Source organism: Eschscholzia californica, unplaced genomic scaffold (genome assembly GCF_041429995.1).
Source record: "Eschscholzia californica isolate CP2 unplaced genomic scaffold, dmEscCali1.0.p SCAF_4, whole genome shotgun sequence".
NCBI lineage: Eukaryota > Viridiplantae > Streptophyta > Magnoliopsida > Ranunculales > Papaveraceae > Eschscholzia > Eschscholzia californica.
This window is the reverse complement of record NW_028238461.1, coordinates 49,772,751-49,799,961: the sequence shown is the minus strand read 5'-3', so window position 1 is coordinate 49,799,961 and position 27,211 is coordinate 49,772,751. Positions and strand designations below refer to the sequence as shown.

Sequence of the window (27,211 nt, the reverse complement as noted above, 5' to 3'; positions counted from 1 at the left end):
TTTTGTTAAGTAGTTTTTTTTTGTTGAAAGGAACAAATAATCAGAAAAAAGGAGTTGAAACAATTGGAGATGTCTTGAACCGAGTGCTCTGATCGCTTGGATTGTTTGTCCTTTCCCATTTTGCCAGTTGATCTGTCTGTTTGTTGTTCTATCTAAGAGTGTGTGAGAATATATGCCTTCGAACTTGTCTTTGAGGAGAAAGATGTTATTCACATACTTGCCGGATTGCCATTGGATAGAAGTGTTGCTATCGTGGAAGAATCTTATTAGATTTTGGTTATCGCTTTCGATGTGAATATGTTGAATGCTTAATTCAATTGCCCATTGCTTAGCATAGAGAACAGGCGACATTCACATTCTTCTGCATTCTCACCCCTTATATTATCTCCTAAATCTACTATAAACCTTCATTAACAAAATGTACTTAACCCCTTATAGGTACAATTTTGTAAATTCCAATCCTATCCTTATTTCAAGCTCTTGGCATCTCTAGTATTTAAACCCCACTTTTCTTCATTCCCTCTTATAACTTGTCCCCCCACCATCTCTCTCTCTCTAAAAGTTGTCAAAGAGTACAGAAGAAGAAAAAGCTTCAAAGGGTTTAATGGCGAGACCAAAAAATTATGCTACCAACAACAACAATAACAAGGTCTGTTACATTTCAGTTCCATCTGAGATTATAAGCTCAGTTTCATCTTCTTCACTACAAGCTCTTCTTCTATCTCCTAAAAAATCATCAAAAAATTCAAACAAACTCTTCTCCTCTACTAAAAGCCCTATATTCTGGATCTTCTTACTCCTCTTCTTTACTTTAATCGGAATGTTGAAAATGTGGTTCAGTCTTGATGTTTTAGTTCCATTTTCACCATACCCATGTTTAATTACTCAATCTTCAACCTCTGTTACTACTAAAGATTCATTTATAGCTTCTTCGACTAAATTGTTAGGAAATGAGAGTGAGAACGATGATGATGATGCTGAAGAGTTCTGGAAACAACCTAATGGTTTAGGTTATAAACCTCTTTTGGATTTCAGTGATGAATATCGTCAATCAAGCAGTGAAATAGTAAAGGATCGGACGAAGTTTCTGATGGTTGTGGTTTCTGGAGGTATGAATCAACAGAGAAATCAAATCGTTGATGCTGTTGTGATTGCTCGGATTCTTGGAGCTGCTTTAGTTGTTCCAATCTTGCAAGTTAATGTAATTTGGGGCGATGAAAGGTAAATCTCATAAAGAAAGTTAAAAAGTTCACCTTTTTTTTTTGTTCTTAGAATCAAACTAATTTGGGTTTTAATTTGTGCAGTGAGTTTTCTGATATATTTGATTTGGAACACTTTAAAAACGTTTTAGCAAATGATGTAAGAATTGTTTCATCACTTCCATCTACACATTTGATGTCAAGACCAGTGGAAGAGAAGAGAACTCCACTTCATGTTTCACCTCAATGGATTCGTGCTCGCTACCTTAAAAGGGTATGTTTTAACACTCTGATCAAGTCCCAAAATAGTAGGAAAAAAAACCCTAAATTTTTTTAATTTCTTTCCCCAAAAAACTGATAATTATTAGTTCTAAATTGGAAAATTTATCTGGGAAGGAAATGAGTAGTTAATAATTGGTATACCCAAGTTGCATAAATGGTTTCTAAAAGCTCATCTTGAAGCCACTAATTGGTAGTTTAGAAGTAGCTGAGTTTGATCACTAATTGGTAGCACAGCCATTAATAAGAGATTTCTGATACTTTTTGCAGCTAAGAAGGGATGGTGTTCTGCTCTTACGTGGTCTCGATTCGAGGCTCTCCAAGGACCTTCCTTCTGATCTTCAGAAGCTTCGGTGCAAGGTACTTTTGTGTTCTAATCTTATTATTTGCTCTTGCTTGTTGAAAAAACCAAATTGGGCTCAACTCAAAGTTTGAGTTTAGACCACATTTTCCTTTCCAATTCAAAGTTAGGTTTTGATTCATTAGTTTAGCAGAGTCTTATTTCATATTTGAATTGTTGTAGGTGGCGTTTCATGCGTTGAAGTTTGCCCCACCTGTTTTAGAACTTGGAAACAAACTTGCTGAAAGAATGAGGAGCAAGGGTCCCTACATTGCTCTTCATTTAAGAATGGAAAAGGATGTTTGGGTGAGAACTGGTTGTTTACCGGGATTGAGTCACGGGTATGATGAAATCATAAACAATGAAAGGAAGTTACGCCCAGAGCTCCTCACAGGCAGATCAAACATGAGTTATCATGAACGCAAGCTTGCTGGCCTCTGCCCGTTAAATGCAATGGAGGTTACCAGGTATAGGTTTCAAACCTTATTTGCCCAACTTTTACAGTGTAATTTAGTTCATTTGCTCAAAGTTCGACTTTCTTTTTTCCTATTTTTCTTATAAGTTTCTTCTTCGATTTTTGTTTCATGTTTTAGACTACTCCAAGCACTGGGAGCTCCAAGAACTGCAATGATATATTGGGCAGGAGGGTCACCATTTGGTGGTAAAGAAGCCTTGTTGCCATTAACTAGAGTATTTCCTCATTTCTACAATAAGGAGGACCTCGCCTTAGCTGGTGAATTAGAGCCATTCACAAACAAAGCTTCACTTCTAGCAGCTCTTGATTATATCGTTTCTGAAGATAGCAATGTTTTTATGCCATCTCACGGAGGAAATATGGGTCATGCCATCCAGGTAATAACCCTATCATCTTCGTTAGAAGCAGAATATTTTTATTATTGTCTTACTGCAACTTATAGTTCAATGATCTGACTTGAAAAACAAAATAGTCACCCGTTTTCCCACTATTAGAATCCAAAGCCGCACTTGATCAAAATTACGAAATAGGTAACAGACAGCCAACGACGTTTGTCCCCTTGTATTTAACTAGATCAACAAGCCGTGTTGAAATCTAGGCATCCACCACAACCAGCAGGGTATCCTTATATAGCACGAGTTTTTTTTGTTGAAGTTCAATTTATGTGCTTAATATTCTTTTAGGTTTTGCTCCTAACAAGTAATTGTTTGTTTGATACAGGGGCATAGAGCTTATGCAGGTCACAAGAAGCATATAACACCAAACAAAAGGGAGATGTTACCGTATTTCCTGAATTCTTCTCTCCAGGAACCTGAATTCAACAGGATTATAAGAGAACTACATCGTGAATCAATGGGGCAGCCTGAGCTTAGAATAAGCAAGTCCGGAAGAGATGTTACCAAGTATCCTGTCCCAGAGTGTATGTGTATCAACTCAAGAAGATAGACATGGTTTAGGGTTTGCTCTTCTTGGCAGCTTGATCTAGGACCACTTTGCCACGAAATCAACCGAGTTGTGATGCACTTGAGAAATGCTAAATCGACTCTTCGATTAATGAATCAGGACCTACTGAACGCTGGAGAAATGGCCGAACCTGGATCGACCTTGGGACTTAAGCGACAATTTTGAAGGGGAACCCCTGAATGCCCATTGACATGGTTAGGTAAGTCCATCATCGCCTATAGATGTTGTATGTATGATAGTTAGGGTATCAAAAGCTATTATTGATTCATTATTTACGGGAAAGCTTTTCTCGGGAGGGAATTAATTTTCATTTTGTAAGTGAATGTAAATAGAGATATAAAATATTTGTATAAAGGAAGTATTGTTCATTTTAGTTAATGTTGTGTTTCAGTTTGATTTTGTTTTAGGAAAGGAGATCCAACAGAGAGAACATCTATTTAGTCTGTGACTCTTTTTTGCAAAAGTAGTAGTATTTACCTTGAAATAGAAACCAATTATGAACATCAAAGCCCACCTTTACTGACAGATGACATAACCTCTAACAAGGACTATATTTTTTTCAATGTCATGTAGAATTTGGATTGCTCGAGTACCTTGTAAGAGTAGTAGAGTACCGATACAAACGTAATATGAGAAATAAAGGTGGGGTTATATACCTTTTCGGCACAGTTTATCAGTTTATTGCACATTGACACGTGTATACATCTGGTTGGGCAACTCGAAGCCGACAGGGGCTGTTTGCTAGCTTGGCCCCGGGCAAAACCAGGTTGACCTGGCTTGACCCTACTAACACATTGGGTGTTTTTGGTCATTAGTTGTTTGGACTTTTTGCCAAGAGAATATGTATTTCATATGGTGCATATAGAATAGATCACACAAGATTCCACCTCCATAAAACATAAAAATCTTAACTAATTAGATAGAAAAATTTGTAGTTAGTTGCCAACTAGTCATTAATCCCATCGAGTTTAACAAAAAAGATTGGATTAGTTAAAAGCTAGAGACTTTGTATGCCAAATATAGGGCACTACTACTTGAGAAATGAAGTTATCACTAAGGGGAATAGACAATTTTTTGATTCATAACAAAAAGGGATTTATTTATTACGATTGTTAATAGTTGAAATGATCCCCACAAAGCACTAAAACAACCCACAGACATAAAATTATTAAATAGAAATACTATTAGGGACACCCATCCCTGTGACCCCAGGTTTAGAGAAGGGTTTTAAGAGCTCATATGGAACCACACCTGCTCCTGCTCTGTTCTTCAACTTAATATCTGCATTTCTATCATCGATCGTTTCTTCTAATTCTTTCAATTTATCACTAAACCTTTCAAATGCCGCCTTAATTACCGGGTCCGCCTCCCATGCTGGCTCCAACTTGTGCCCTATATACTCTTCGTCGGGCGAGTGATCTGACAACACATCAAGGGTAGCCATCACTTGTGTTGCCTGGATTTGTGAAGGAAAACACTCAAGAAGTATAGATTCGGGATTCTTCATGAACTTTTCATTTGTTTCTTTTGACGGGTTCTCAGTGGGCATATTAGTCCTAGCAATTGTGGGTCGGTTCGGGATATAACCAGCATACATATACTGCCCAAAGTTCACTGCGGCATGATGACCCGAAGGAACCCATATCATGGTTGTCAAGATTTTTATAAGATCGTTTGGAGTTTTTAGTTCAGGCCACCAAGGTTCGTCTTTCTTGTCTTCGTGGCCTTTGGTTCGAACCTCGGTCCAAAATGCTTGAAGTTCTTGGTCGGATTCGATGAGTTCGGGCTTCGGGTAGTAGTGGTTCACATATTCGGTAACCCAATTCTTTATGGCATCCCAAAGCAATAGACCATCATTAGCAAATGGATGGTCCTTGATTGTCAATTCTAGACCATATTCAGCATCTGGACTCTCCACTGCTAAACCCCTAAAAACGGGAAAAGTTCATAAAACGATTCAAATTCCGATAAAATTTGCAGCATTCCAATTGAAAAACACAGTAAAAAACTAACCCAATATGGACAAATAAGAGTCTCGTGACTAAAAATATAATACGGTAGTAAATATATCTAAAGATTCTGTATTCGTTTCCAATTAGTTTTGAATTGAATGTTACAAACTTACTGTAACATTATTAAGAGATCATGTTCGTACCTTTTAACCAAGTCAGCAGGGAAAGCTTCCATGTCAAAACGCCATTGTTGGTCGTAAATGACAGAACTGATCTCCATACAATACTTACCAGGTGAAAATGTGGACTCAATGATTCCACCAGCATTGGTTAGACTATATCGAGCAAATGCATTGATCTCCATCGTATATCGAAAATGAGGGTTTAATAGTCTATAGATGGGATGTACGACACTTAGTTGTCGATTTGCTGCAATTATATAAGGCTCCATACAACAATGAGTTCTTAACCTACAATACAACAAAGTAAAAATCTTAAAATTTGAGTCATATTTGAATCCGATTTCACAGCACCTAAGCCGAACGCTTACCAGTGACTGATAAGTTGGTGGTATCCAGCGTCATGAGCAAGAACATGAGCCTTGGCAAACTTCCATAGCCAACTATCATTAGCATTGTCATAGCCAGGTGTGTAGACTTCTTTCCATTGATCTTGCTTATCCCCATCTTTGGGTCTAGTCAATTCGATGGCAATGGGCTTTAAGGTTTCATTCTTAGTTAGGAAGAAGAGAGTCCTTGATCCATATAATGTTGTGCCTTCAATTTTTCTCACTTTGTGTACATAGGGTAAGAAAGTGTCATGGTAGTCTATTATAAATAGCTTCTTTTTCTCCAATGCCTGCAATAAGAAAAGAGAGAAAAATCAAAACATGTAGTATTTGGCATGGGATGCCTAATGAAATGGAGAACTTATTATTGTCCATTTTATACCTCCTCAACTTTCATATCTCCTCCGATTTGACGTTCGACAAGTTCTTTGGTGATTAGGGACTCTGGCGATCCATATACATCTGGGTCCAGATTACTCGTCAATGGCCATTCCTGCAAAATTTCATATCTTCGTTTAGTTTACCCATCCAAAAGGGTAAGTCTTTTCAATCTTTTGGTCTTCATTTCGTAAGAGTAAGTCAAAAAGATTGAGAAGTAGAACCAACTGATTTGATTTGTTTCTTCCGAATCAACAAATTTTTTGGTCCAAATCAATGGGCAAGGAGGTCAAAATGGTTAGGTTGGGGTTTGTAAAAGTAGGTCCCCTTTGTTATTTTCTATCTCTATGCCACTGTTAGGGAAGGCCTATAATTTGAAAATGTTTGAAAAACACTCCTGTTTACTCTCTTGTGAACCGCTTGTGCTACATGGCTATTAAGAGACGGAAAATGATAAAGTTACAAAAGATTTTGACAAAAAATCTTTGTAACTTTATCATTTTCCTTTGTTCTATTCAATGCGGTAAGGTTAACAGTTCATAAAAGTGTACATGTATCAGAGTCCGCTTATAATTACGGGCTTTTACGGACAATACCTTGACCAATTGAAGGCTATAAGGGTTGAGTCCAGCAAGTGTCTGACGAGAGAATTCCTCATCTTTTAACCATGAGAACTTGTCTCCTAGCAAGAGAATAGCACAGAGAGAGAAAATCATCAGACTAGAAACACATGAAAAAAAATGATTTTGTGCAACTAAGGTAGGCGCTCCTCTTCGTTGATTTTGGCGCCCCTCTGGAGCCAATATTTTGAAGGGGCGTAGTGCCGTAGTCGTGGAGTGAACTGAGCGGAGAACCTATAGCAATAAATGGGGCACCTATAGAACCACCAATCCAACTATTATCTTATTTCATTCTCCACAACAAAAGTTTGTGGTCGGATATGATTTAGAGAGAAAATGTGTGAGTATTTTCTCTTTTAATACTTTCCGTCCATGTACCCCATTCAGGATGCCGCTATAATAGTAGTTGCCAGAGTATAACGGTTGTTAATTATATGTGAAGTATGAAGTAGAACTAAGAAATGAGTATATATACTTACTGCGTAACAATTCAGGAAGTTCAAACCGTACTAGTTCTTTCCCAATTGAAACAACGAACTTAATAATTCTAGGAAGGTTGGCCAACAATCCGTTATTAGGATCTATGTTAGGCAAAAGTATCCCTTCTCTGTATAAAGTGTCAATGGCCGTGAAGGAAGGGAAACCCATGTTTGTATCAATGTCTGAGTTCCTGAGCATAGGGAGAAAAGTGCGCACCGCCGCTTTCAATTTATTGATTCCGAATGTAAAACTCTTTATGCTTGAAAATTCTTCGTCCCTTGGTATATACACAAAATCGCCCGGTGGTGGAGACTCCGAATCTGGATCTGCACCATTTTCATATAGTAATTGATCATTTACAATATTAATAAATCAAGATCTATTTGAATCGGATACACAATAAATTTAAAGAAAGAAATTTAATTTTCACAGTTCAATTGGTGATAGTACCTGTTTTGGTTGGAGGACGACCAGTTCTGCAACGACGAGGGTAAGGACGAAGATGACCACCTAAAACAGGTCTGCCCAAAATACCACTTTTGTCGTCTGGATTGCCAAGATCATTGTAAAACTCATAATCGTAGATCCTGTCAAACTTTTTTCTTTCTCCTTCGCCATTCCCACGCAACCTCGTTAATTCTAACTCTCTCAGTCTCTTCAACCCATTTGGTGTCTCCGATGGCAAAAACGACTACATCACAAATCATACAAACTTTGTATTAGAAAATTTTGAGTTAGATATCTACAAATTTAATATCTTTCCATTATGATGCATGCAATATTACCTAGGGGGATTCTAGCTCGTGGGAAAGGTTGTGATAGAGAAACATTAATTAGTAAGACAAGATTGATAAGATAGTAACCTTGGTGGTGAAAAATGTCCTTTTGGTAGGATTATCAAACTTGGAGTGTACCCAAGATTCACAAACAAAAGTAAGAGGACCATCTTGTAATCCAGTAAAAGTGATGTCCTTGAAGAAGAGTTCCTTGTTATGCTCATTTTCAACCAGGACTGCTCCAATCTCACCAAAACTTTTTGGTATTTGGAAATCGCATTCGTACTTTATTTCTTGATCATATTGCCCCGCCCAACTCGCAACCACTTTTACGTGTGGTTTCTCCGCTCCGGTCTCTTCACAATAAGGTATACCAACATTATAAATCCAAATAAGAGTAAAACTAAGTAAGCTTAGGAGTAAAACTCCCAAGGAACAAAATTAATAGGTAACAAGAAAGAGAATACTACTACTTACTAGGGTCAAGCTCAGCACTAACTAGCTCAATGAGCATATTCTTTGTAGCCAATTCAGTAATATCATCCATGACTCCAAAGAGACCTGTCACTTTTATTGTTATTATACCCTTCACTTCAATTGATTTCTCAGTCGCCGTCTCGGAGATTGGTGATATAATACCACTTGATGCAGATTTAACAACCACTCCGCCATTAGGTCTACTACTGCAAACCGACCATGATCGAATAGGAATAGGCGATGAAGCTCTACGAGGCGAAACGAAAGAATTCTGTCGTAGAAAGGTAAGTGAAGGAGAATCATATTTATGAGGAAGTTGAACAAGGTTCAAGTTCAACATCTTTGGAAGATAAAAGAAGTAGCTGTTTGAATGAATGAAAAGGTTGAAAATAGTCTATATATATATGTTATTATAAAGAGTAGTGAGATATCATGTTCCCAGGCTGAATGAAAAAAGCATACTCTATTTAGGGATTCAATTGGTGTTGTTTACCATGTCTTTAGAGCTTGACAAATGCTGTTTGTCCCTAAAACGAGAGCAGATTTTGGTCCGAAACTGATGTAGTCGACTTCCGTTTGTCAAGACATTTCTCTCTCACCCAGACAATAGGAGCCGACTATATCAGCTTTCGGGCCAAAGTTGACACCCGTTTTCGAGTCATGTAGTATTTCCATTAAAGATGAGAAATGTTATTTGGTCCGAAAACAGGACATGATTTTTGCTCGAAAACTGACGTGGTCGGCTCCTATTTGTAAGGCCATCTCTCTTACATGGCCTTGGTAAATGGAAACCGACCATAACAGCTCTCGGGTTCCCGGCAAAATAGCATAGGGATGAGAAATGCCAATTGGCCCAAAAATGAGAGTCGACTTTGGCCCCAAAACTAATGTGACCGGCTCCCATTTTTCAGAATGTTTTTCTCTCACATGATCTGGTCAATGGAAGTTAACTACATCAGTTTTCGGACCAAAGTCACTCCCGTCTCGAGCCTAAAAACATTTCTCATCCCTAACAAAAATGCTGTTTGGCATTTATTTTGTCTCTAGAAATATTATTTGTTCTACGAGAACGTAAGCTATATTTATCGACTCTTTTGGAAATTTTGTCCGTCACTTCCATAATTATTTACAATGGTGATAGGCGGACTCCATCCATGGTGTACTCCTCCTAAGTCCTAACAGGACAAGGGGTATTATGGTCTTTTTGAAATTATGATAAGACCAAAATACCCTTTGTCTTATTTGCCAATTTAACTATGGAGAGTATGTCATGGAGTCCCCGAATCATTTTTGAATTATTTGTCCCATCCGTACAAAGTATCCTGTTTGGTGTTTATGGACGGAAAAACATAGTTATGGAGTAGCCTTCTTAAAATATATATCATTGGTATTGAATATAAAATTTTGTCTTTTAAAAAGAAAAAAGTTCCTGTCTTCTTGGCACTCAGCTAATATTTTACATTTTTTCAACATAATAAAACCTTAAGTAGTTGAAATAGTAATGTTTTCGAGTAGTATTACAATACCTGGTAAGAATCAGAAGAAGCTCCAAAAGTAAAGCTCTCAGGGAAATCCCTCCAACTCAAACCCTTGGAAACACTAGCCAAATCTGTTGCCATAACTCTCTCTATTCTCTTACACTCTTCACTCTTTTTCTATCTGCTTGAGACTGTTTGCTCCACCCCTTCCTTCATCCACGTTTAAATAGAGTTTCAACCAATTGCAAAATTCCATTACTACCCCCTCTTTACTTGTTATTTTACGTCGTTTGAGTAAATGAGGTGACCCAGGGTCACTGTCCAAACTCTATTTAAACGTGAAAAACCCAAAATGAGTGAAAAATTCAAAATGAGTGAATAACCCAAAAAGGATTGTCATATTGTGGGTAAGATCCATGCTTATTTGGAAACAAATTTTAGGTTCCGACTTGTCAGATTTTGGTGGGCCGGAGATAAAAGTTACAACATGAATTGTGCTTAACTATCTTAATACCATTAATACCCTTTTTATCTTTATTTTTCTTATATCCTAGAAACTCCAACGTGCTCTGTCCCGTGTCAAGCTCAGTATGGGCCAGGGCCGGCCCTGGGCCTAGGCGACCCAGGCGGTCGCCTAGGGACCCCAAATTTAGAAGGCCCTCGATTTATGAAACATTATATACATAATACATAGATAATATTATTATATGTGTTATTTTATGCACATGTACATCACATCTGTTTGGGTAGTAGAGTAGTTTTTGTGAACCTAAGGTCAGAGGTTCGACTCCCACGACTTGCAATTATATTTTAGTGTTTATACTTTTCTACTTAAAGTGTAGGGATCCCGTCGATAGTTCGGATGAGACCTTTATTTGATTTTTTTTCCTTGAGGTTGTCTGTTCTTCATGCCTCGCACAATAATGACGTTGAAGGGGAGTGCTACGCACAAAAGCGATGTTGACTTAAGATGTCATCCGGGTCATTTCCCTTTTAAGCACGAGATCAGATGGTAATGGATTTTTTTGCAACCATCTCTCCCCAATTCTGAAACGAAGTAAGGATGTTGCAGCCTTCTGGTGTGGTGCCTCCTTCACACTGTCCCAGATGATTGAGTAATTAAGCGTCGGGCTCAGATGTCTTTCTTTTTTCTGTTATGTGAACTTCATCGATAGCCATCTTTCTCTTTCGGCATTTAATTACTCTTTACTTCCAACAGATGGGTCGCCTTCCCTTTCCAAGATCTTTCGTAGAGGTCGGAGATGGCCTTTTTTCGCTGAGTGAAGCGCTTTCTTTTTCTAGATCAACTTGCCGGCGATCGCTTTGTCTTGGTTGCAATTTCGTTCTATAATAGATGTTCGATGAATAAAATTCCCTTTCGTTCTTGTTAAATGGTCATTTAATCTTCGTTGAGTTTTGCTTTTTTGTTGTATCTATCTGTTCTTGTATCAACGTCTTCTTCAGAACCCTTCTTTTTTTCTTATCGATTATGTGGCTCATGTCGTGTCTGGTCGTGACTTTCGCCTACTTCTTTTCTCGAAACTCGTGCTTCTTTTAATGACTTGAGACTTCTTTATGTAGCGTCCCGCAGTTGAGATTTGTTTCTATATAAATTAGTCCGGGAGTTAGAGGTTCTGCATTTTCTCTCTTTGTTTCTTCTTTCATCATGCCTTCCCTTACCATTCAGGTGGTTCCACCTTATTCTGACCTTCGTGTTACTTTTCATGCGACCCTCGTAGGCGCTGATGAATTGGTTCTTCATTGTCCGCGGGGTAACATCGACTCATCGAGGGTGTCGATTCTGTTAAAGTCTTTCGTCTGTCCGACCTGAGGATATTTTCCATCTTGGAATGCGCGGTTCGTGCAAGTCCATCATATCTTCTTAACGGGTCTATGCAAGGGTTTCTTGACGACTCTTCCGGGGTTACTTTCAGGGTTTTGTGTTGTTTGATGAGACTGAGGAGAAGGCGCAACTTCATCGTTCTTGTTGCCCGTGTTTCGTTGCTCGAGTCAATGTTTAACTGTTTTCATGCTTTCTTTGACGCATACAATAGCTGTAGCTCCCTTTTTGATAATAATATATTCCCTTTCTGGTGTTGTAGCTGAAGACTTTTTATGCCAAATATAGAGTAGTACTTGATGGATGAAGTATCACTAAGAGGAGCCTGACACAATGTACAAAGGGGAATAAGCTATTATGATGTACTGATTCATCACAAAAAGATTTGTTTATTAGGATTATTAATCATTGAAATGATCCCCACAAAGCACCAAAACAACTCACATACTCATAAAGTTATCAAATAGAAATACTATTAGGGACACCCATCCCTGTGACCCCAGGTCTAGAGAAGGGCCTTAAAAGCTCATATGGAACCACACCTGCTCCTGCTCTGTTCTTCAAGTTCATATCTGCATTTCTATCATCAATCTTTCCTTCTAATTCCTTCAATTTATCACCAAACCTTTCAAATGCCGCCTTAATTACCGGGTCCGCTGCCCATGCCGGCTCCAACTTGTGTCCTATATACTCTTCGTCAGGCGAGTGATCTGACAACACATCGAGGATAGCCATCACTTTTGTTGCCTGCATTTGTGAAGGAAAACACTCTAGAAGTACTGATTCGGGTTTCTTCAAGAACTTTTCGTATGCTTCTTTTGACGGATTCTCTGTGGGTATATTAGTCCTAGCAATTGTGGGTCTATTCGGGAAATAACCTGCATACATATACTGCCCAAAGTTCACTGCGGCATGATGACCGGAAGGAACCCATATCATGGTTGTCAAGATGTTTATAAGATCGTTTGGAGTTTTTAGAACGGGCCACCCAGGTTCGTCTTTCTTGTCTTCGTGGCCTTTGGTTCGAACCTCGGTCCAAAATTCTTGGAGTTCTTGGTCCGACTCGATGAGTTCGGGTTTTGGATAGTAGTGGTTCACATATTCGGTGACCCAATTCTTTATGGCATCCCAAAGCAAAAGTCCATCATTAGCAAATGGATGGTCCTTGATTGTCAATTCTAGACCATATTCAGCATCTGGACTCTCAACTGCCAAACCCCTAAAGATGGGAAAAATTCATAAAACGATTCAAATTCCGACAAAATTTGCAGCATATGTATTCGATTCAGATTAGTTTTGAGTTGAAAGTTACATATTTATTAAAACCATTATTGAGATATTATGTACCTTTTAACCAAGTCAGCAGGGAAAGCTTCCATGTCAAAACGCCATTGTTTGTCGTAAATGACAGAACTCATCTCCATACAATACTTACCAGGTGAAAAGGTGGACTCAATGATTCCACCTGCATTAATTAGACTTTGTCGAGCAAATGCATTGATCTCCATTGTAAATCTAAAATGTGGGTGTAATAGTCTATAGATGGGATGTACCGCACTTAGTTGTCGGTTTGCTGCAATTATATAAGGCTCCACACAACAATGAGTCCTTAACCTATAATACAACACAGTATTGTCGAAGATCAGAAGAGAAAAGTGAAGTTAGAAGTACTTCAACCAACACACAGGATAAACAAGCTAAGATAGTATGTTTTAATTTTACTAGGTTGAATCTGAATCTAATCTAATTTATGTTAGTCAAAAGTGCAACAGTGATTTGATGTAACTCCAATAAGTAGGCTCACATTTCAGACTGAGTTTGTAATGCCCGTGCCATCCAATTCAAAACCAATTGGCAATGAGTGGAGAGGACCTAGACCTTATATTATTGGTTGCTAGACACCCATTCTCTCATGTGAGACTATTCTCACACGCTCCCTCACGTGTGGCATTCTTTGAGCCTAACACGTGTATTTCTTTGGACGACGTGGAGCACGTGTGGCTTTTAAGCCTATCACGTGTGGGCCTAGCTCTGATAGCATGTTAAGTTTGTGGCCATCCAACTCAAAACCAATTGGCAATGAGTGGAGAGGACCTAGGCCTTGTATTCTTGGTTGCTAGATACCCATTCTCCCATGTGGGACTATTCTCATAGTGCCTGTCTCAAATAGACTAAAAATCCGCTCGACTTAGACACTTAGACAAGTCGGACAAAAAAAAATATTTTGAATTCTAATTCGAGTCAATTCAGATCTTGAGTCAGATTTCAATCCAAATTCACGAAAGGAAAACACCACCTAAGCCTAACGCTTACCAGTGACTGATAAGTTGATGGTATCCAGCGTCATGAGCAAGAACATGAGCCTTGGCAAATTTCCATAGCCAACTATCATTGGCATTGTCATAGCTAGGTGTGTAGACTTGCTTCCATTGTGGTTTATCTCCATTTGGTGGTCTAGTCAATTCAATGGCAATGGGCATTAAGGTTTCATCCTTAGTTAGGAAGAAGAGAGTCCTTGATCCATATAAAGTTGTGCCTTCAAGATCTCTCACTTTGTTCACATATGGTAAGAAAATGTCATGGTAGTCTATTATAAATAGCTTCTTTTTCTCCAATGCCTGCAAAAAGAAAGAGAGAAAAATCAAACATGTATTTTGCATGGGATGCCTAATGACACTCCCTATGATATACTTATTACTCGTCCATTTATACCTTCTTAACCATCATTTCTGCTTCGATTTGACATTCCTTAAGTTCTTCGCTCATTTTTCCTCTGATTTGACAGTCGACAAGTTCGTTGGTGATTAAGGACTCTGGTGATCCATATACATTCGGGTCCAGGTTACTCTTTAATGGCCATTCCTGCAAAATTTTCTACCTCACATTTAGTTTATCCATCCAAAAGGTGAGTATTACAAATCCAATCTGCTTGCCTCTGCAACTCCTGTTCTTGTTGTGTGTGTGTGAGGGAGAGATAGAGGTCCAAGGCGATTGTTGTTCATCTCGCACCACTCCGAAGGGATAAAAGAAAAAAAAGACGAGTTCTTTTTTCTTTTTTCATCACCTTCCTCGCTTATGTGTAAGACCGTATCCGTTCAATTTCTAGAAAGGATTACCGAATGTTAACTTTTAGAGGAGTCTTTCGTCAACGGTTGTGAATAACAGATTTTTGTTAATCTATTCGACCTTGTTTCCATAGGAGCAAGTCTGGAAAATTACGAAGTAGAGCCACCTGATTTGGTTCGTTTTTTCCTCGAGTTGTAATCAACAAATTTCTTGGTTCAAATCGATCGATGGTCAAGACAGTTAGGCTTGGGGGTTTGTGAAAGTGGGTTCCCCTTGTAATTTTCCATGTGTGTGTGCCATTGTTAGTGAAAGCCTATAATTTGAAAATGTTTAAAATACTCTCCTATGTATTCCCTCGTGCACCGCCTGTCCTGCGTGGCCATTGGGGCCCGCCTATAATTCAGGGCTTTTAGGGACCGTACCTTAACCAATTGAAGGCTATAAGGGTTGAGTCCAGCAAGAGTCTGACGAGAGAATTCCTCATCCTTTAACCATGAGAACTTGTCCCCTGCCAAAGAATAGAACAGAGAAAGAAAATCATGAGATTAGAAACACATGAAAAGTCAACATTTGGTTGCCCAAACGGTTAACAATGTACACATAAACTCCAAAATCTAGGAGGTCCCAGATTCGATTCCGAGTGGAGGTGGAATCCATAGTTTATTGAACTTGAGTTATTATAGGTATAAATAAAGAAGTTTAGATGGGCTTTAGGCCTATAGTTTAGTTGGCTTTAGGCCGTAATTTTGTTGGATTTTAGGCCCGATCCTGTCAGAGTTTAAAATTTGAAAGTTATCATGCTTATCACATCTTTGATGTATCAAATCTTTACAATGACTTTCGTACATACGAATATGATCGGGCATGATCTAAAGAGAAAGTAAAGGTACTTTCTCTCTTAATCTTTCTTGTTCATGTACCAAATTTAGGATGCGGGCGGAATAGTGGTTGGCCGGAGTAGAAGACTGAAGTAGATTGTAAAGGAATGAGTAAATACTCTACATACTTACTACGCAACATTTCCGGCGGTTCAAATCGTACGATTTCTTTCCCAATTGAAACAATGCCCTTAATAATTCTAGGAAGGTTGGTCAACCATCCCTTATTAAGATCTATGTTAGGCAAAGATATCCCTTCTTTATATAAAGTGTCAATGGCTGTGAAGGAAGGGAAACCCATGTTTGTATCAATGTCTGAATTCCTTAGCATAGGGAGAAAACTGTGCACCGCAGCTTTTAATTTATTGATTGTGAATGTTGAACTCTTTATGGATGAAAATTCTTCGTCCCTCGGCACATACACAAAATCTTTCAGCGGCCGTGATTCCGACTTTGAATCTGCACCATTTCGATATAGTAATTGATCATTAACCACGTTAGTAAATTCAGGTCTGTTTGAATCAAATTATTACTATGTTTTAGACTTTAGAGAAAATGAGAGTTTGTCGTGCCACAATCCCAAATGGATCTGGGTTGAGGTATGTGGCCGGATTAGGATTTAAAGAGCACTTAGGTACAGATGAGAAGAACAGCAAACACCACTCAAGTAAAATATCGAAATATACAAAATGGGGAGCGCTACAGTGACTAAAAAATTTTGACTTAATTTATGACTCGATAACTCACCTTCACTGGAAGACAGAAGAATTCAAAGTTTGATTACGATCTAGACCATTCTTTTACCTGGGTGAGTCAGTACGTCATAAATTAAGTCAAGATCTTAAGTAAATTAGCATTTATGTGTTTTGAGGTCTACTCGTACAATTAGAAAGCTTCTTTCTGTTATTGTGATACAATCATTTTTGCAAAATTTGTCATTCAAAAACCTCATAATATGTGAATTTATAAGATAGTTAACTAGCTTATAGTATTATTGTGCTTTCAAAAAAAAAAAAAAAAACTAATAGTATTATGTTTACCAAGAATCTAAGAGCAAACTTAATATCACAGTTTAGTTGGTGATAGTACCTGTTTTGGTTGGAGGACGACCAGTTCTGCAACGACGAGGGTATGGGTGAAGATCACCACCTAAGACAGGTCTATCCAATATACCACTCTTGTCGTCTGGGTTACCAAGATCGTTGTAAAAATCATAATCATAGATCCTCTCAAACTTCTTTCTTTCTCCTTCTCCATTCCCACGTAACCTCGCCAATTCTAAGTCTCTTAGTTTCTTCAACCCATTTGGTGTCTCCGATGGCAAATACGACTATATCACAAATCACACAAACTTCCTTTGATAAGAATTATCAGAAGGTTTTGAGTTAGTTATCTACAAATTTAATATCTTTCCGTTATGAATTGTATGTGTGCAATATTGCCTAGGGGGATTGTTGTGGGAAAGATTGCGATAGAGGAGCATTAATTAGTAAGATGAGATAGTAACCTTGGTGGTGAAAAATGTCCTTTTGGTAGGATTATCAATCTTGGAGTGTACCCAAGAGTCACAAACAAAAGTAAGAGGACCATCTTGTAATCCAGTAAAAGTGATGTCCTTGAAGAAGAGTTCCTTGTTATGCTCATTTTCAACCAGGACTGCTCCAATCTCACCAAAACTTTTTGGTACTTGGAAATCGCATTCGTACTTGATTTCTTGATCATATTGCCCAGCCCAAATAGCACACACTGTTACGTGTGGTTTCTCCGCTCCGGTCTCTTCACAATAAGGTATACTTACATTATAAATCCAAATAGCTATAGAATTTGAGACGTTTTAAAAACCACCCGTGTGTGTTCTTGGGGTCTCCAGGTTATTGTCATTTCTCATATTCCAGAAAATAGTTATAAGTGCCCCCTCTCAAACTAGACACTCCCACCTTCTGTTTTCCAATTTAAAATTGCTAGATTCGAGGTGATTTGGTTTCAAAATCAGCTCAAGTCCATCGATCTTAAAGGCCTCGACAACTATTGAATACAACTTAAATCGGATAAGTCCATCGTTCTTGGCATTCAGACTGAATTTTATTACAAGTTTCGACTCAAGTTCACCGAATTCAACTCTAAAACATTAGTGTTGAACTCGATAAGCCTTGAGTTGAATTTTGTAACAAAATTCAGTACTAGTCCACCGATTTCAATTAAAAACATTGTAGTTAAATTCACTGACCTTCAGTCGAATTTTGTAAAAAAACATTTACATGTGACCACCGATTTGAGGACACCTATAACCAATACAATCAAATAAAATTTACAAAGACAAGGGGGTGCAGGGCGCTGACAACACTTATGGATGGCGCCTTTACAATTTCCCATTGAATTTTTGGAGTCATAAGAACAAATAAAAAGATTAGTTATTTCAACAAAAAAAAAAAAGATTAGTTAAGTGTGAATTCTCAAATAAAATCTTTTTTATTTTTAGGCTCAAATAAAATCGTGTAGAAGAAGATCTATTGTCATTAAATTGAGTTTTTGAGTTTTATTTCAGGGTTGTTTCCCAAATAGCCCCCAACATTGTGACCAGCTTCCTGCCTAGCCCCCCTAATTCACCAAAAATACTCAGATGACTCTCTTTTTCAGTTACCGTTATGACTCCGCTAACTAGTCATCACCTCTCTCTGCCGCCTCACCTTCTCGGCACCTCATCGTTTTCACTGGCGAAGGTCGCCCGCCTGCCAATTTTCCGGCGGCGAACTTCTTCTTTTGATGGAATAACCCATTTTCTCATAAGTAATGGAGTTCCATGTTTTTAGATACAGTAAAATTCGAACTTCAATCTCTTCCTTCCAGATTAGAGAATACATACATTATCACTCGGACTCTAAGCAACAAAATTAATAGGTAGCAAGAAAGAGAATACTACTACTTACTAGGGTCAAGCTCAGCACTAACTAGCTCAATGAGCATATTCTTTTGAGCCAATTCAGTGATATCATCCATTGTTCCACTCAACCCTGTCACTTTTATTGTTATTATACCCTTCACTTCAATTGATTTCTCAGTCACCGTCTCGGAGATTGGTGATATAATACCACTTGATACAGATATAGCAACCACTCTACCATTAGGTTTACTACCGCAAACCGACCATGATTGAATTGGAATAGGCGATGAATCTCCACGAGGCGCAACGAAAGAATTACGTTGTAGAAAGGTAAGTGAAGGAGACTCATATTTCTGAGGAAGTTTAACAAGGTTCAAGTTCAACATCTTAGGAAGATAAAAGAAGTAGCTACTTGAATGAATGAAAAAAGGTTGAAGAGTAGTCTCTATTTATATACTATATGTTATAAAGACATCATATTCCTAGGCTGAAAAGAAAGCATACCCTATTTAGGGATTCAGTTAGTATAGTTTACCATGTCTTTAGGGATTAACTAGTTGCTTACCAAGTCTCTACAAATAGATTTATTTTTGGTCGATTTCATGTGGCGTTTATATTATGTCGAATATATTGTTGCATCTAAGGCTCGCTCAATGGACTCGAGGTGACACTCGGGTAGGCTCCAAAACCTGAGTTCGACCCACTAATTCTAGTGGGCCCGGCAGGTCTACATACGCTTAGGCTTGTGTCAACAAGATTATTCAGCCTCCCGTAAACGTGAGATATGGCAAACCATTAGGTTCTATTCCTATTTTTGTATGTGCTTATTCGATCTTTATGATACTTCAGACAAAGAAGAGTTTTATTTATCAAGACTAAGATGGTTCATACAAACAGCCCACATAGTCATTTATTAAATAGAAATACTATTAGGGACACCCATTCCTGTAACCCCAGGTGTAGAAAAGGGTTTTAACAACTCATAAGGAACCACACCAGCCCCTGATCTGTTTTTCAAACTCAAATCTGCATTTCTAGCATCAATTGTTCCTTCCAATTCCTTCAATTTCCCAGCAAACCTTTCAAACGCTGCCTTAATTATCGGATCAGCCGCCCATGAGGGCTCCAATTTCTCCCCTATATACTCTTCGTCGGGCGAGTGGTTCGATAACACATCGAGAACAGCCATCACTTTCGTAGCTTGCATTTGCGAAGGGAAACAATCGAGAAGTGTGGCTTCGGGTTTCTTCAAGAACCTTTGGAATCCTTCTTCTGTTGGGTCCTCAGTAGGCATATTAGTCCTAGCAGTTGTGGGTCGGTTCGGGAAATAACCTGCATACATATACTGCCCGAAATTTACTGCGGCATGATGACCCGAAGGGACCCATATCATGGTTGTCAAGATTTGTATAAGATCGTTTGGAGTTTTTAGGACGGGCCACCATGGTTCGTCTTTCTTGTCTTCGTGGCCTTTGGTCCGAACCTCAGTCCAAAATGCTTGAAGTTCTTGGTCGGATTCGATGAGTTCGGGGTTCGGGTAGTAGTGGTTCACATAATCTGTGACCCAACTCTTTATGGCATCCCAAAGCAATAGACCATCATTAGCAAATGGGTTGTCTTTGATTGTCAATTCAATTCCATTCTCAGCATTTGGATTCTCAACTGCCAAACCTCTGAAAATGGTAACCCAAAAAGTGGTTTATATTGGGGTCAAGAAAAAACCCAAAACCCAAAAAGTAGAAACCAATATGAAGAAATTATGTACCTTCTAAGTAAGTCAGCTGGTAGAGCTTCCATGTCGAAGCGCCACTGCTGGCCGTAAATGACAGAGCTCATCTCAATGGAATACTTACCAGGCGTGAACGTGTCCTCAATGATTCCACCTGCATTGATTAGACTTTGTCGAGCAAGTGCATTGATCTCCATCGTATATCTAAAGTGAGGATGTAACAATCTATAGATTGGATGTATAATGCTTAGTTGCCGATTTGCCGCTATTATATAAGGCTCCACACAACAATGAGTCCTTAACCTACAATAGTACAATACAATAATATAAAGTGCATAATGATTAAAAGAAGTATAAACTCCAAAAGTACTATAAAAAATGGCTAGTTATTATAGAAAGATTTTTTTATTTTATTAGTTTTAGGTTTGAAATTTGACTTAGACCTAATACGTCGCCTATAGTTGCTTAGATTCACTTGACAAATAATAAGCCAGATTCAGACATGTAAAAATAAACCTTAACACTTACCAATGACTGACAAGTTGGTGATAGCCGGAGTCATGAGCAATAACATGAGCCTTGGCCAATTTCCATAGCCAACAATCCGTAGCATTCGCGTTATTTGGTGTGAAGACTTGCTTCCATTGTGGTTTATCCCCATTTGGTGGTCTAGTCAATTCAATGGCAATGGGCTTTAATGTGTCATCCTCAGTTAGGAAGAAAAGAGCCCTTGATCCATATAAAGTTGAGCCTTCAAGTTCTCTCACTTTGTGTACATATGGTAAAAACATGTCATGGTAGTCTATTACAAACAACTTCTTTTGCTTCATTGCCTGCATATAGAAATGGAAAATCACAAATTTTTCCAATTCAAAAAAAAAAAAATCACAAATTTCTTCATGTGTATTTTGCATTGGATTCCTAATGACACCATAGAAGAATAAAATACAGTTATTGCTTACGAATAGGTACCTCATTAACTGTCATGAATCCTCTGATTTGACGTTCGACAAGATCCGTTGTAATTAGCGACTCTGGTGATCCATATACCTTGGGGTCCAGGTTACTCTTCAATGGCCATTCCTGCAAAATTTGTATCCTAATACATAAAATTACCGCGGTATATTGAAAAAGTAAGGTAGTTGACTTGTCATAAACATGGATGCAGTGTAAAATAGAATTGGAGAGAGATAGAGAGAAACAGAGAGAGAGACTATCAAGTTTGCCAGAACCTTATTCGCGTTCCCTCTCTCTTTGTCTATGAGTGTAACCTCGACTTGGTCTGAGTCAAACCAGTCGAGGTTGAGGCTTGTAAAACTGGGTCGATCTTACTAATAAAACAACAATGCTACTTGGACCACAAAATGTGGGCCGAAATGATTCTAGAAGGCAAATTTGCACACAACGTTAGTATGACGTTGGTAGTGTCTTGTTCGGGCCATTCAGACTTCTTTTTGTCGGACCAAATAACATTTTTCTTTACAATATGTTACTCTTGAGTATTTTAGTCTTTTTACCCTGTAAGGATCTTTAGTCGCAATGTTTTATTTATTTACTTGTAACCTAACATTTACATTATTGAAACCTTAGCCACCATTTGCATCTTCTAGTCTCTTTTCTTCTTCTTGTTCTCATTGGGCTATGTTTTTTAGGGGCTTTTAGGGACAATACCTTAACCAATTGTATACTATATGGGTTGAGTCCAGCAAGAGTCTGACGAGAGAATTCCTCATCTTTTAACCATGCAAACTTGTCCCCTACAAGATGATAGAATAGAGAGAGAACTCATTAGATTTGAGAGAGAAAGTCATGAGATCATAATTCATAAGAAGCATATATCAAGACGTAATGCTTAGGTTCACAAGATAAGGTAGTTGGACCGTTCAAAGAGATTGGAGTCTGAACCATTCAAATAGATTTGAATCTGGACCTTTCAACTTATAACGGTCCAGATTCGTTCAGAGACGTTATTCCGGCAAAAAAAATCATCAAGCAATGCTAATAGGGGGACTCCTTGGTACACTCTCTCATATAAGACAAGAAGTATTTTTCGTTTTTTCACAGTGCGAAGAGACTGCGAAAAGACAAAAATACTCTTTGTCTTATTAGTCACCTAAGCAATGAAGTGTACTAGGGAGTACATGGGAGACACCTTTATCATTTTTTATCATCAAAATCTTCGGTAAACCTAGCATTTTTTAGTCAAAGTTTCAAAAGAAACTTGCCATGTCATTCCCGGAACTTTTTTATTCTTTCGTCAAAGTCTTTTCTAAATCCATCATTTTTGTATATTAAGAGAGAGGGGAAAGGGGGTCCATACTATCTAACAAAGTAGGAGTTTCGAAACGGAGTAGTTCCTCTGCTTCATCTTCAACAGCCTTGACAAGTCTAGGAAGTAGACCATTAAACAACCATCCTTCTTTATCAAGCTTAGGTAAAGATACCCCTTCATTGAATAGAGTATCAATGGCTGTGAAGTAAGGGAAACCCAATTTTGTATCAACCATTGAACTCTCTAATGAAGGAAGCAATGCATGCAATAGAGACTTCAACGTCTTAAATGAGAATGTTGCTTGCTTCACTGCTGAGAATTCTTCGTCTCTTGGTACATATACGGTAGCCAATCCGTCCCTTGATTCAGACCATATATCTGCATCATTTACAAGTATTTACAAGGATTAGCTCTCAGTTTTAAAAGGGTTCAAGGATTACAGAAGATAGTGCTAAGCCTTCAAAACACGCTTAGAACACACGTTTATGTGCAGTGAGTGCACCCTTTGGGTTCCACCAAGGAGATATTACTGCAATACAAGCTGGACAATGATAAATAACCCTCCTCATGCACTCCCTGGTGCACTCGTTTTAGGTGGCTAATAAAACAAGGAGTATTGCGAAAAGACGAAAGTACTCTTTGTCCTATTATGAAAAGACGAAAAATACTCCTTATCCCATTAGGAGAAGTGTACCAGGGAGTCCCTGTATGAGCTTTGATACATGTTATAAAACCAAAGAAAATGTTAGAACATTTTAGTTATTGTTAATTTTGTGGTCATCCGATTCAAAAGACAATGAGTGAAGATGACCTAGACAGTATCACGGTTAACAAATCACTATTTTTACATGTGAGACTGCTCTCACAGTTTTATGTGTAATGACATTTGAAATAAACCAAAAATGTAGTGTTTGGTATTAAAGATTTGTCAATATATAATGAGAGGAAAATAATTGTAATAATTTAATTGTTCAAAAGCTTCAATATATATATATATATATATATATATATATATATATATATATATATATATATATATATCAAAAGAGAAATTAATATTGTAGATGGTGGACTTACCTTTTTTTGTTCTAGGGCGGCCAGTTCTGCAACGCCGAGGATAAGGGTAAATTGGACCACCTAAGACAGGTCTTGCCAGTTCATCACTTTGGTCTGGTTCGCCAAGATCATTATAAACATCGTAATCATAAACCCTCTCAAACGACTTTCTTTCTCCTACTCCATTCCCACGCAGATTCGCTAGTTCTGAGTCTCTCAGTCTCTTCAACCCATCTGGCGTCTCCGATGGCAAATATGACTACACAATTAATCGTGCAAACTTCATTTAATTATTAATTGCACCACTTTCTATTGAGAGTCTAAATATTAAAAGAAAACACCGTTTTATTTCTATATATCATTAGCTACCTAGCTTATCACAACCGAAAATGGCCCATCTCTGCTCTTATTTTTCTCGTTTTACAAAAGTTTCCACAAAAATCTTTAGATCAATGATCAATTCACTCTTAGATAAAATTAATAATGTTGTTATTCTATACATTATTGAATTGATCTTGTTTTATCTATTTCACAAAAAAAGTTAAAAACAAAAAAATTTAACACCAGTACACAAAATAAGTCAAACATAATAACACATGTAAGTTAATATAAACTTTATTTTGGGACTTGTGTCATATGACCACATCCAAAGAAATACCTATTTTTTTTTTTTGAAGAAACTGCAATCCAAAGAAATACCTAGATAAAACAGAAATGGGACACTGGGACTGGAACTCAATAAGAATCATTCATTACAGGCATAAAAACCTAGATGTCCTTATAAGTTCCCTTCTAGTTATACTCTAAGACAAAAAATGATCAATAATATATATATATATGGCTTTTTGCTTTTGTCCTAAAACCTAAAAGTTCTATTCCATTTCAAACATTGCACTTTATTTCTTTGGTGAAAGACAAATCTTGTAACTTGTCGTATACAAATTTTATTCTTCAATATATTCTTTTCTTCATGTTTTTTTTTCTATTTTGTTTTTAAATGCTAGAAATCTTTTTAGAATTTACAGTTGATATATAGTTGAGACAATTATTCATTAATTTTTTAGACAATGCTACTAAAACCTAATAAATTTATAATTTGATATGATATTTAAGACGATGCTACTAAAACCTAATAAATTTATAATTTGATATGATATTTTGTTAAGCTCATTCTCTATCCTAACATAAAACGAAAGCAGTAAAGAAAGTAAATATATTTCAGAGTAACACTAAGTTAAAGTTGTTTTTGTCTGAATCCGATTCCTCTGAGTCTCACTTAGTTTGATAGGGATATACTAGTCATTTTAGGTAATTTCGTATCATAGAACGTTAATTTAAAATTACTTTATGTACGACTCAAATTGACTGAAAACCAGTCAAATTCAGTCACTCAGACGAGTTAGATTCAACATTTTTTTTTAAAGGAAAAAAATTGTAGGTGTGTCTAAGATAAAACTAAGGAAGTTTGAGATCTCAAACGTAAAATTTACGGGTATTTCTTAATGAGTGTTTTAGGATTTGAAAGAAGAGAAATTACTAGTAATGAGATAAGAGTATGACCTTTGTGGTGAAAAATATTCTTTTGATAGGGTTATCAAACTTGGAATGAACCCATGAATCACAAATAAAAGTAACAGGACCATCCTGAAAACCAGTCAAAGTGATGTCCTTGAAGAAGAGCTCAGTGTGGTGTTCATTCTCAACCAGAATTGCTCCAATATCACCAAAACTTTTTGGCACTTGAAAATTGCATTCATATTTGATCTCTTCATCACGTGAGCCCGCCCAACCCGCATATGCTTGTATATGTGGCTTCTCCATTCTTGTCTCTTCACATTTAAAAGCAATACAAAAATTTTAATCAATGCAAGTACCTTATATAATTTGGAGCCAATAGACCTCCAATATAATTCTAAGTATTTTGATTTGTGGGAAGTTTAAACACAAACCAAATCATAAATAAGTTATTTCCGTTATTACTACGAAAACATTGAAATTGATACAATATGATTTATAATTGCGAGAATAGTCCCACATTGACAAACAGAATCATAATTAAAAAAAATATGGTTTGGGTATTCTCCATTCGTACTCAATTGGTTTTAAGTTTGATATTTGTAAAATTAACGTTTTTTTCGTTAAGATCCTACAAACTTAACTTGGTAAATATACTCAGAGCGCGAACCAGTTAGTCCAACAAAAATTAGTAGGTAGCTAGGAAGAGAGTACTAGTACTTACTAGGGTCAAGTTCGGCACTAACTAGCTCAATGATCATTGTTTTTTTAGCCAAATCGGTGATATCGTCCAGTGCTCTAGTAAAACCAAGGTTTGTCAATAACCCACCCACAGTTATTTTTACTGTAACTATACCCTTTACTTCAATGGTTTTTTCTGTCGTTGTGTCGGAGATTGAAGCTCTAATGTTCTTTGATACAGATTTAACACGTCCTCGACCATTAGGGTTACAACCGGAAACCGACCGTGAACGAAATGGGATGAGTGGTAAAGCTCCATTAGGAGAAACAAAGGAATTATGTAGGAGAAAAGTAAGTGAAGGAGAGTCAGATTTCTGAGGGAGTTGAACTAGGTTCAAGTTCATCATGCTTACCTCTTTAGGAAGATAAAAGAAGTAGCTTTTGTGTGAATGAAAGGGTTTGAAGATTGGTTTCCATTTATAGAGGATATGAAGTTTTGAATTGGAAATGATAAGGGGTTCCTTTTTTTGTTTTGTTTTGATACCAACCATTTAGCTTGTGATTGTAAGGTTTAAGTCGATCGTCAATTACATGTGGTCCTTCACTACTACATCGTTTACGTTGAACCCTCCACGAGGAAAATGTGATTTCTGAGTCCAGTATATGCATGCTCATATAATATGTTTTCAATGATGATTGTTTTTCACTACAACAAATCACATTAGAATATAATAGTCAGTAAGATAATTTAATGTGGTTCTGTCCAACATCCCTTGGTACTTTAAAATTATATTACGGATAAACCAATAATAGATTTATTAATAATCATCCCAATTGTTGTTTTGATTCTTTATATTGGTCCAAACATCACAAAAAAAAAATGAACAAAACTCTACTATTTAACCAAATTTATAGTAAATTAGGTTTCACAGCTTCCTATATATATATCAGTAAGATAATTTAATGTGGTTCTGTCGAACATCCTTTCGTACTTTAAAATTATATTATGGAGAAACCAATAATAAATTTATTAATAATCATCGCAATTGTTGTTTTGATTCTTTATATTGGTCCAAATATCACTAAAAAATGAACAAAACTCTACTATTTAACCAAATTTATAGTAAATTAGGTGTCATAGCTTCCTATATTTATTATATTAAAACAGATCAGTCGGTTATCCAGGGATAAGTCTGGCCTCCATTTTATTTTAGAGATTTAGTTGGGAACACATCCGACGGATAATATAAAATCTTTTTATGTAAATACACTAAAAAAAGAAGGATATCTATGTAAATCAATCAAAAT

General features: G+C 37.2%; 4 protein-coding genes across 6 annotated transcripts; 1 reads left to right on the top strand and 3 right to left on the bottom strand.

Annotated features, from left to right (window-relative positions):
* Nucleotides 1-30: 30 nt before the first annotated feature.
* Nucleotides 31-3,634, top strand: LOC147545680 (O-fucosyltransferase 20-like). The gene is made up of 6 exons (XM_086632182.1): nucleotides 31-1,221; nucleotides 1,305-1,473; nucleotides 1,749-1,838; nucleotides 2,002-2,285; nucleotides 2,412-2,670; nucleotides 3,014-3,634. Exons 1-6 carry the CDS (start codon nucleotides 605-607, stop codon nucleotides 3,236-3,238), a joined length of 1,644 nt encoding a protein of 547 aa, XP_086488308.1. The 5' UTR covers nucleotides 31-604; the 3' UTR covers nucleotides 3,239-3,634.
* Nucleotides 3,635-4,326: 692 nt separating this feature from the next.
* LOC147545679 (linoleate 13S-lipoxygenase 2-1, chloroplastic-like) lies at nucleotides 4,327-10,201 on the bottom strand. The gene is made up of 10 exons (XM_086632181.1): nucleotides 10,034-10,201; nucleotides 8,508-8,778; nucleotides 8,118-8,386; nucleotides 7,705-7,945; nucleotides 7,254-7,580; nucleotides 6,751-6,836; nucleotides 6,159-6,269; nucleotides 5,759-6,066; nucleotides 5,412-5,678; nucleotides 4,327-5,184 (listed from the first exon to the last, which is right to left on the bottom strand). Exons 1-10 carry the CDS (start codon nucleotides 10,124-10,126, stop codon nucleotides 4,425-4,427), a joined length of 2,733 nt encoding a protein of 910 aa, XP_086488307.1. The 5' UTR covers nucleotides 10,127-10,201; the 3' UTR covers nucleotides 4,327-4,424.
* A 1,993-nt stretch (nucleotides 10,202-12,194) lies between these two features.
* On the bottom strand, nucleotides 12,195-19,134 carry LOC147545678 (linoleate 13S-lipoxygenase 2-1, chloroplastic-like). Of its 2 annotated transcripts, none has more exons than XM_086632179.1 (9): nucleotides 18,697-19,134; nucleotides 17,277-17,545; nucleotides 16,859-17,099; nucleotides 15,902-16,228; nucleotides 15,314-15,399; nucleotides 14,538-14,687; nucleotides 14,139-14,443; nucleotides 13,173-13,439; nucleotides 12,195-13,044 (listed from the first exon to the last, which is right to left on the bottom strand). In XM_086632179.1, the coding sequence occupies exons 1-9, from the start codon at nucleotides 19,034-19,036 to the stop codon at nucleotides 12,285-12,287; spliced, it is 2,745 nt and encodes a 914-aa protein (XP_086488305.1). In that variant the 5' UTR covers nucleotides 19,037-19,134; the 3' UTR covers nucleotides 12,195-12,284. The 2 variants fall into 2 exon arrangements, with proteins under 2 accessions (XP_086488305.1, XP_086488304.1); XM_086632178.1 differs by having other exon boundaries at nucleotides 15,812-16,228; nucleotides 18,697-19,066.
* A 360-nt stretch (nucleotides 19,135-19,494) lies between these two features.
* LOC147545677 (linoleate 13S-lipoxygenase 2-1, chloroplastic-like) lies at nucleotides 19,495-26,350 on the bottom strand. 2 transcript variants are annotated; one of them, XM_086632177.1, is made up of 10 exons: nucleotides 25,893-26,350; nucleotides 25,723-25,787; nucleotides 25,268-25,635; nucleotides 23,729-23,966; nucleotides 22,700-23,029; nucleotides 22,051-22,136; nucleotides 21,352-21,462; nucleotides 20,908-21,212; nucleotides 20,416-20,682; nucleotides 19,495-20,323 (listed from the first exon to the last, which is right to left on the bottom strand). In XM_086632177.1, exons 3-10 carry the CDS (start codon nucleotides 25,526-25,528, stop codon nucleotides 19,564-19,566), a joined length of 2,358 nt encoding a protein of 785 aa, XP_086488303.1. In that variant the 5' UTR covers nucleotides 25,529-25,635; nucleotides 25,723-25,787; nucleotides 25,893-26,350; the 3' UTR covers nucleotides 19,495-19,563. The 2 variants fall into 2 exon arrangements, with proteins under 2 accessions (XP_086488303.1, XP_086488302.1); XM_086632176.1 differs by lacking the exon at nucleotides 25,723-25,787 and having other exon boundaries at nucleotides 25,268-25,536; nucleotides 25,947-26,350.
* Nucleotides 26,351-27,211: the final 861 nt, after the last annotated feature.